This window comes from Priapulus caudatus, unplaced genomic scaffold (genome assembly GCF_000485595.1).
Source record: "Priapulus caudatus unplaced genomic scaffold, Priapulus_caudatus-5.0.1 Scaffold200, whole genome shotgun sequence".
In the NCBI taxonomy this organism is placed as follows: Eukaryota; Metazoa; Priapulida; class Priapulimorpha; order Priapulimorphida; family Priapulidae; genus Priapulus; species Priapulus caudatus.
Window position 1 is genome coordinate 352,791 of NW_014577261.1, and position 9,702 is coordinate 362,492.

The following is a 9,702-nucleotide window of genomic DNA, read 5'->3' on the forward strand; positions in this document are numbered from 1 at the left end:
CTCTCCCTCCCCCCCCACCACCATCACTACGCTCGCGCTCGACGCATATCCATGATAACATGTTAATATAGTGAAGTCATTAAAGTTACACAGCTGTATCTTTATTACTGTACTACCGGTATAGCAAAGCCTATCATAGATTTTAAATCTGTATTAGTAGTATCCTAGATATATGCTCTGAGCGCGAACGCGGTGGCGGGAGGGCGCACTTGATTCGGTTGCCAGTGAGTTTATCAGAAGAATACCCGGCTACATTACGCGTCATGTCGGAGCGCTGTCGCTTTGCGGCACTTGGTTGACTAATTGTGTGGATATTTCTTTAAGCCAAATCAAGATTTCTCATGCCAAATGTATTCCATCTTGCAAACATAATGGGCGTGGGGGTTGTGATTGTCCAACTGCTAAACCAGTAAACAGTAAGTAATTCACTTTTGTAGTCGCATGTTTTCCATTTCGTATGAAAATTACGAAGTGCGTTGAGCGATCTCGTGCTATTCTAGGTGGGGACAAGTGTTCATCCTTGATTTTCTCGCTAACTACAACCCGAAGGACGACCGTGAGGCGCAAAGCATCTGCGAGCGTGTCACGCCACGTCTGGCACACGCCAATGCTGCAGTGGTGCTCTCTGCTGTCAAAGTGAGTAAGCAATAGTGCAAACAGTCAACGATAGTGTAACAAAATACAGCAACAGTACAATGTTATACTAAATGCTAATATTGAAGTGTTTAGTTGCTAACAAGGTGATAATAATAATATAACGATGGAGATGGTGATGGTGATAATAATATAATAATAACAATCATGATGATGATGATGATGATGATGATGATAATATACTTATTATACAGATGTAACGATGTACTCATTTCCACGCAGGTTTGCATGAAGCTGATGGAGATGATGGTGTCAGATTCCGACTACTGTTCCACGCTAACGAAGAAGCTGGCTCCTCCTCTGGTCACCCTCCTCTCGTCGGAGCCGGAGGTTCAGTACGTCGCACTCAGGAACATAAACCTGATTGTCCAGAAGAGGTGAGAGTCAGCGTTAGGGTCATTGTCCGACGACGTGACGCGTGACTGGTAAGGTCGGCATGAGGACAGTGAATGAGACAAAGGTGTTCTTTACCCTTGAGATTTAATTGGTGAAAAAATCTTCAGAATCGTGCCAATAGAGGGCGCTGTATATACTCGCGTTATCTTTGTGCTAGGTTGGACATTCTCAAGCGCGAGATGAACGTGTTATTTGTCCTTTACATTTTAATTAGTAAAAAAATCTTCAGAATCATGCCAATAGAAGGCGCTGTATTTAGTCGCATTGTCTTTGCGCTAGGCCGGACATTCTGAAGCACGAGATGAAGGTGTTCTTCGTCAAGTACAACGATCCGATCTACGTGAAGCTGGAGAAGCTGGACATCATGATTCGGCTCGCGACGCAGGCGAACATCGCACAGGTTCTCGCTGAGCTGAAGGAGTGAGTATGCTGCCTACCAGCCGTCGCGTCCCCGCGGCCGATCTCAGATAGAACAACGCGAATGAGACGCAGCTTGGCACGCTGTCATATAATTATTGTTATTAACATTAATTATGAACTTATTGTAATGTAATTATTAACTTCGTTTAGTACCCAGTAATGCCTAAAAACTCCAAATGAATTACAATAAAACCGTTGAACTATGCACTGTTTATGAGGACTAGAACGGGCACGCAAAGCGAATAACACAGGTGATAGCAACAGATGAACTGTAACAAAGACCCGGGTTGACATGACCAATATACCCCCCCCCCCCGCCTCCCGCAAACGAAACAGTATTGATGATTATCGGTGGTTCGCAGGTATGCGATCATATATCACTAACTCGTCGCTCACTCGCTCGCAGGTATGCGATCATATATCACTAACTCGTCGCTCACTCGCTGGCAGGTATGCGATCATATATCACTAACTCGTCGCTCACTCGCTCGCAGGTATGCGACAGAGGTGGACGTGGACTTTGTGCGCAAGTCGGTGCGAGCGATCGGACGCTGCGCGATCAAGGTGGAGCAGTCGGCCGAGCGCTGCGTCTCTACCCTGCTCGACCTCATACAGACGAAGGTCAACTACGTCGTGCAGGAGGCCGTCGTCGTGATCAAGGTAGGCCGAGCTGCCGCGATGTCAGCCCCACGCGCGCTGCCGCGTCTACCCCGTGCCCCGCCCGCTGCGCCGCATCAGCCCCAAGCGCTGCCTCGTTTACCCCGTGCCCCGCCGCCGCGCCGCATCAGCCCCACACGCCCGGCTACCGCGCCTGCCCCGCATGCCGCAGCCGCATCAGCCCGCGTCTTGCATGTGCCGTGGATCCCCCGTGAGCTGTGGGATGCGTCGGAGTAGTGGCGACGGTCGTTGTCGTTGTTTAACCAACCGGTTGATTATCGCGTAGCCCTGCGACCTAGTATGACATTGTGTTACTAAGTCACTGGTGATGCAGCGAGTGTGAAAGAATTTCTTTGGGTTTTGATTACGGTAAAGCGGAAATCGTTCAACGGTGGCCTCGTGTGTAATTTTAGCTGCATAGCTTTACGAATTTAGTGCGAACGTAAAGAAGAGAGTATTTGCATAAAGCTCTAGTCTATCTCTAATCATAGCAGGTCGTTGATCGCAGTACCCCGGCAGCAACCACGCGCCGTATAACGTACGTGTGTCCGTTGTACGTGTTCGCAGGACATATTCCGGAAGTATCCGAACAAGTACGAGAGCATCATCTCTACGCTGTGTGAGAACCTGGACACCCTGGATGAGCCGGAAGCGAGGTACACAGTCGCTCGTCACCGCTGAACCCCATTTCTCCCCCACTAACATGCCCTGACATGTGGTAACAAATACCCATATATTTATTGAAATAATGTTAAGAGAAAGAAGAATGTTAATTAATCATAAGGAGAATGATAAATAAGCATAAGGAGAATGATAAATAATCATAAAGAGAATGATAAATAATCATAAGGAGAATGATAAATAAGCATAAGGAGAATGATAAATAAGCATAAGGAGAATGATAAATAATCATAACGAGAATGATAAATAAGCATGAGAATAAATAATAAAATCTCGGGGGAAAAAAACGACGAGCAAAAACAGCGTCTGACCGCGCTCGGTTGCCGCGGTTACAGGGCGTCGATGATCTGGATCATCGGGGAGTATGCTGAGCGCATCGACAACGCTGACGAGCTGCTAGAGAGCTTCCTCGACGCGTTCCACGATGAGAACACTCAGGTGCAGCTAGCTCTGCTCACAGCCATCGTCAAGCTGTTCCTGAAGCGCCCGACCGAGACACAGGAGCTAGTGCAGCAAGTGCTCAGCCTAGCCACGCAGGTGGGTGGGGGTGGTGGGTGTGGGTGGTGGCGGGGGGGGGTTGAGTTGAAGGGGTGGGGGGTTGATGGGTATTTTGCCTAAACTAATGTGGCAATTCCCCCTCTCTCTCTCTTAGCTAAAACACCGTACTACAGTAGCAAATCATCTACATGATAATGTGTAACACGGAGGCTTGGACTGTCTTTATGGGATGCATATTCACTGCGCTACACCGCGTGGGTTCAACAAGCTCATCACTCGATGCCGTTGAGCTGTGATTCAGAGATGAACACGTACCCTAATGATCTACGTAATGACCGTCTGTGTCTGAATCTTATCTGAACCCTCTGCACTTGCAGATCAGGAGGAGGTGCAGAGGATGAGAAGCTCGACTCTCCCCCACTGCCGCAGCCCACCTCCGTCATTCCATCTCAGGATTCTCTCATCGGTGACCTTCTCAGCTTGGACATGGGACCGACGCAGCCCACGCAGCCGGCCCCCAGCTCTCAGGGTCAGGCCGTACAGAGCACAGCTTCCATGGATCTCCTCGGTGGTGGTTTCGACTACCTGGTAGGTGGCCCTGAACGCGTCACACCACTTGTTGTAATGCAGTGATGGCATGTCATGGTTTCTGACGTTGCGCTATGCATGTACAGGGGGTTAAGGAAGCCAGGCCGGTACTATAGTGGTAGCTGTGATGTAAGTAACTATGATTAAGCAGGAATTGAAGTGTGTGTGTGTGTGTGTGTGTGTGCGTGCGTGCGTGCGTGCGTGTATGAGCATGCGTGCGTATGTGCGTGGATGCATGGTTGCATGTATGAGGGCCCCGCCCTGCAGCACACATGCGAGCATTTGTGTATAAGTGTATACGGGCATGTGTATGTGTTCACACGTGTGCGTTAACACATGATTGGCACTTGCGCTCAAGTCTGACGGTTTCTGCCCGCAGTGTCAGCCTCCGCCCTCGTGCACTTACACACCTTCCTCCACCTATCCCTGCAAGGTCCTGCCAGTGGCGCCACTTCTCCTCCGTCGACTCGGTAAGTCCACAACATTGTCTCAACCCCGGTTTTCATGTCGTGTCCGATCCCTCGCTTCGTGGCTGCTAGAGGCGAGACTAAATGCCTACTCCTATCCGAAAATCCAACGCGTATTCTAATGATGGCAAGCTCTCGTGTGTAACGTGCCTGTAACTGGTGAATGTCTGTCCGTATAGAGCAGCTATATATATATATAGCATCATAGATCTATGTTGCTACTCTTCACGCCAAGCCGGTCTGCTAATGAGAAATTATGGCCACATTCATCTATGTCCTGTGTGTGTGTGCGTGCGTGCCTGTTTCTGTCAGTAAGGAATGGTGTGTGCATGCGTGCGTGCGTGTTTCCCTCAGTAAGGAGTGGTTTGGAACTGTGTGGTGTTTCCCTCAGTAAGGAGTGGTTTGTAACTGTGTGGTGTTTGCATCAGTAAGGAGTGGTTTGTAACTGTGTGGTGTTTGCATCAGTAAGGAGTGGTTTGTAACTGTGTGGTGTTTGCATCAGTAAGGAGTGGTTTGTAACTGGTGGTGTTTGCATCAGTAAGGAGTGGTTTGTAACTGTGTGGTGTTTGCATCAGTAAGGAGTGGTTTGTAACTGTGTGGTGTTTGCATCAGTAAGGTGTGGTTTGTAACTGTGTGGTGTTTGCATCAGTAAGAGTGGTTTGTAAACTGTGTGGTGTTTGCATCAGTAAGGAGTGGTTTGTAACTGTGTGGTGTTTGCATCAGTAAGGTGTGGTTTGTAACTGTGTGGTGTTTGCATCAGTAAGGAGTGGCTTGTAACTGTGGTGGTTTGCATCAGTAAGGAGTGGTTTGTAACTGTGTAGTGTTTGCATCAGTAAGGAGTGGTTTTGTAACTGTGTGGTGTTTGCATCAGTAAGGAGTGGTTTGTAACTGTGTGGTGTTTGGCATCAGTAAGGAGTGTTTGTAACTGTGTGGTGTTTGCATCAGTAAGGAGTGGCTTGTAACTGTGTGGTGTTTGCATCAGTAAGGAGTGGTTGTAACTGTGTGTGTTTGCATCAGTAAGGAGTGTGTTTGTAACTGTGTGGTGTTTGCATCAGTAGAGTGGTTTGTAACTGTGTGGAGTGTTTGATCAGTAAGGAGTGGCTTGTAACTGTGTGGTGTTTGCATCAGTAAGGAGTGGTTTGTAACTGTGTGGTGTTTGCATCAGTAAGGAGTGGCTTGTAACTGTGTGGTGTTTGCATCAGTAAGGAGGTTGGTGTAACTGTGTGATGTTTGCATCAGTAAGGTGTGGGTTGTAACTTGTGTGTTGCATCAGTAGGAGTGGTTTGTAACTGTGTGGTGTGCATCAGTAAGGAGTGGTTTGTAACGTGTGGTGTTTGCATCAGTAAGAGTGGTTTGTAACTGTGTGGGTTTGCATCAGTAAGAATGGTTGTAACTGTTGGTGTTGGCATCAGTAGGAGTGGTTTGAATGTGTGGTGTTGCATCAGTAGAAGTGGTTTGTACTGTGTGGTGTTTGCATCAGTGTAACGTTGGAATGATGGTTGATGTCGAAATGATGTAGAAACAGATCCAAACTTGTGTGGTAAACTGTACAACTTTTAATACTCATACACTGTGTAGCCACCTCATCAGACAATCACACAAACAGACAAAGAACGCCGCACACGCGCATCCGCGCATGTGCTCAGCTCCGCGCCCAGCACCCGCAATCTCCAATCCCGTCCTATTACATCTCTCCCTATATATTCGCCCAAAACTCCCTACATCTTGAGCGCACATGTCACCCGTTCTGTCCGTTCCAAACCGTTCCCTCATTTCACAATCATCCTAGAAACTGCCTAACCTAGAACGCGCTTATCCAACTCCCTGTAACATCAATGCCGCCGCCCAATATGCGCGACGTTCTGTCTAGCTAGACTATATGGCTAAACAACTACCAGTCTATCTCCACTCGACTAATCCATGTAACGCGTATAAAATAGACGTTACATTATCTCCCTTTTCCCCAAAACGATGACACCCTGTCATCGCTTCAGCGTCCTCGCTGCTCTACACTTAACGTGACCTAACCAATCAAAAAAAATATTACTACCCTAATATCGTCCTAACTCAACCCAACGAGAGAAACGTCTTTCTGTCCGATTAAATCACCCACAATCAATACACATAACAACAATCAAAAATACAATAAGAGATCACATATGAAGTGTAGAAAACAAGTAACGATAAAAGTCTACCACAATAGAATCAGAAACTCAACACATTGGCAGTAAACATTTTGATATCGCTGCAATTACTATCACTCTTGCGTATTTTTATGACTGTAACGTACGTGGCGTATGCGTATACCGATACGCATTACCGAAACCACGTTATAACTGCGATTATATCATCATAATCCCAGGGCACACAGAGGGGCCATGCACACAGGCATTAATAACCACGGCACTGATGTGGTACTTTGTCACTTCCACACATCATACGCGCCAACAAAATCAGCATATATCATCCATCATACATCATAAATCATATACAGCCAACAAAATACGCAAAACTGATTTCATATTTTCGATGAAATGTTTTTGGCCTATAATCAAACTCTAATTGAAGAATGTGTTTAGCGGTCTAACAATATAGTGGAAACGTACCGTCACTGGTTAGCACAAATTCAAGAAACGATCACAAATTTCTAAACAAAGTTTCACAACAAAGATTTTCCACACAAAAAAAAACGGTTAGAAGCATATATCATGAAGAAAATACCGCGTTCATAAAACAACCATAAACCTACATACATACAATGTCAGGTAGGCTTGTGAAACACCTGTGTCGGCGTTCCTTATTCAAAGTTCATTCCGCTCCGCAAGTATATACCCATCGACATAACATAACATGCACCTTTTGAACTAAAACACGTATGAGGGATAAAAAAAAACGTATGGTGCATGCTTGCATGGTGTATACAGGAAAAACCCTCGAGTATTAACGTTTATAACTAACGTTTTCACTTTAATTACGAAATAAATGCCGACACAAGATGTTCACATACCAATTTTAAGTATTTCCGTCTCGTTCATCTCTCGCGTTCTTGTTCTTTTCGTGTAACTGCATCCTTCTCTTCCTTCGTTGGAATCTATTCTTCCTTTCTCGTCCTTCTCCTCTCCGTTGATAAGCCTTGACGACGCGGCGTCAGCAACAGTCCTCTTTGTCCACGATCTCCAGCCGATCCTCGTCGTCATCGTCGTCGGCGCTAGCGCAGTCTGCATGGCTCCCATCTCATCACCAGAACTCGCTCCTTCCGTCCCTCTCTCGCTCTCTCGCTCTCCGTCATTCTTTCTCTGTTTCGTTGCTGGCCCGTAGATCGATATGAATTAAGTAACTTGCGTTGTGTCCGCAAAAGGATACCTAGTTTTGCTGGTCATGAGCACCAAAATGTAACGTTGGAATGATGGTTGATGTCAAAATGATGTAGAAACAGATCCAAACTTGTGTGGTAAACTGTACAATCTTTAATATCTTAGACACATCACATCTCTTTACACACAGACAAAGACGCCGCACACGCGCATCGCGCATGTGCTCAGCTCCGCCCAGCACCCGATCTCCAATCCCGCGTCCTATTACATCTCTCCCTATATAATTCCCAAAACCCCTACATCTGAGCGCACATGTCACCCGTTCTGTCCGTTCCAACCGTCCCCTCATTTCACAATCACCTTAGAAAACTGCCTAACCTAGGACGCGCTTATCCAACTCCCTGTAACATCAATGCGCCGCCCAATATGCGCGACGTTCTGTCTAGGCTAGACTATATGGCTAAAACAACTACGCATCTATCCCACTCGACTCATCCATGTAACGCGTATAAAATAGACGTTACATCAGTAAGGAGTGGCTTGTAACTGTGTGGTGTTTGCATCAGTAAGGAGTGGTTTGTAACTGCGTGGTGTTTGCATCAGTAAGGAGTGGTTTGTAACTGTGTGGTGTTTGCATCAGTAAGGAGTGGATTGTAACTGTGTGGTGTTTGCATCAGTAAGGAGTGGTTTGTAACTGTGTGGTGTTTGCATCAGTAAGGTGTGGTTTGTAACTGTGTGGTGTTTGCATCAGTAAGGAGTGGTTTGTAAACTGTGTGGTGTTTGCATCAGTAAGAGAGTGGCTTGTAACTGTGTGGTGTTTGCATCAGTAAGGAGTGGTTTGTAAGCTGTGTGGTGTTTGCATCAGTAAGGAGTGGTTTGTAACTGTGTGGTGTTTTGCATCAGTAGGAGTGGTTTGTAACTGTGTGGTGTTTGCATCAGTAAGGAGTGCTTGTAACTGTGGTGTTTGCATCAGTAAGGAGTGGTTTGTAACTGTGTGGTGTTTGCATCGTAAGGAGTGGTTTGTAACTGTGTGATGTTTGCCATCAGTAAGGAATGGTTTGTAACTGTGTGGTGTTTGCATCAGTAAGAGTGGTTTGTAACTGTGTGGTGTTTGCATCAGTAAGGAGTGGTTTGTAACTGTTGGTGTGTTGCATCAGTAAGGAGTGGCTTGTAACTGTGTGGTGTTTGCATCAGTAAGGAGTGGTTTGTAACTGTGTGGTGTTTGCATCAGTAAGGAGTGGTTTGTAACTGTGTGGTGTTTGCATCAGTAAGGATGGCTTGTAACTGTGTGGTGTTTGCATCAGTAAGGAGTGGTTTGTAACTGTGGGGTGTTTGCATCAGTAAGGAGTGGTTTGTAACTGTGTGGTTTTGCGATCAGTAAGGAGTGGTTTGTAACTGTGTGGTGTTTGCATCAGTAAAGAGTGGCTTGTAACTGTGTGGTGTTTGCATCAGTAAGGAGTGGTTTGTAACTGTGTAGTGTTTGCATCAGTAAGGAGTGTTTGTAACTGTGTGGTGTTTGCATCAGTAAGGAGTGGTTTGTAACTGTGTGGTGTTTGCATCAGTAAAGAGTGGCTTGTAACTGTGTGGTGTTTGCATCAGTAAGGGTGGTTTGTAACTGTGTAGTGTTTGCATCAGTAAGGAGTGGTTTGTAACTGTGTGGTGTTTGCATCAGTAAGGAGTGGTTTGTAACTGTGTGGTGTTTGCGTCGTTTCAGCTGGGACCAAGCGAATCGCCCGTGCCGCAGCAGCAGCAGGCATTTGGCGGAGACGCCGGTCTGCTGGGTGACATCTTTGGTGTTGGACCAGGATCGGGCGCGTCAGCCGGCTTCTATGTGCCACCCAAACAGGTACGACCTCTTGCGTGTACAGCCATGACTATAGCAGCCCGCCCCCCACGACGCACACTCCAGCGAAGAAGTTGTACATTAGTTAGTAGAGGTTGACCACGAATGTTTGCTTGTATAGCTAAACAGGTGTTAGTAGTTGCTTATATAGCTAAACAGGTGTTAGTAGTTGCTTATATAGCTA

The 9,702-nt window shown here is 46.5% G+C and overlaps 1 protein-coding gene across 1 annotated transcript in view; it reads left to right on the forward strand.

Annotated features, from left to right (window-relative positions):
- Positions 1-9,702, forward strand: part of LOC106807189 (AP-1 complex subunit beta-1-like) — a 41,150-nt gene that overhangs the window by 17,561 nt on the left and 13,887 nt on the right. Inside the window, exons 7-14 of the mRNA XM_014809462.1 lie at positions 501-636; positions 877-1,031; positions 1,330-1,470; positions 1,965-2,130; positions 2,695-2,783; positions 3,144-3,345; positions 3,670-3,894; positions 9,390-9,521. Coding sequence (XP_014664948.1) covers positions 501-636; positions 877-1,031; positions 1,330-1,470; positions 1,965-2,130; positions 2,695-2,783; positions 3,144-3,345; positions 3,670-3,894; positions 9,390-9,521 — 1,246 coding nt within the window. The remainder of the gene's footprint in view (positions 1-500; positions 637-876; positions 1,032-1,329; positions 1,471-1,964; positions 2,131-2,694; positions 2,784-3,143; positions 3,346-3,669; positions 3,895-9,389; positions 9,522-9,702) is intronic.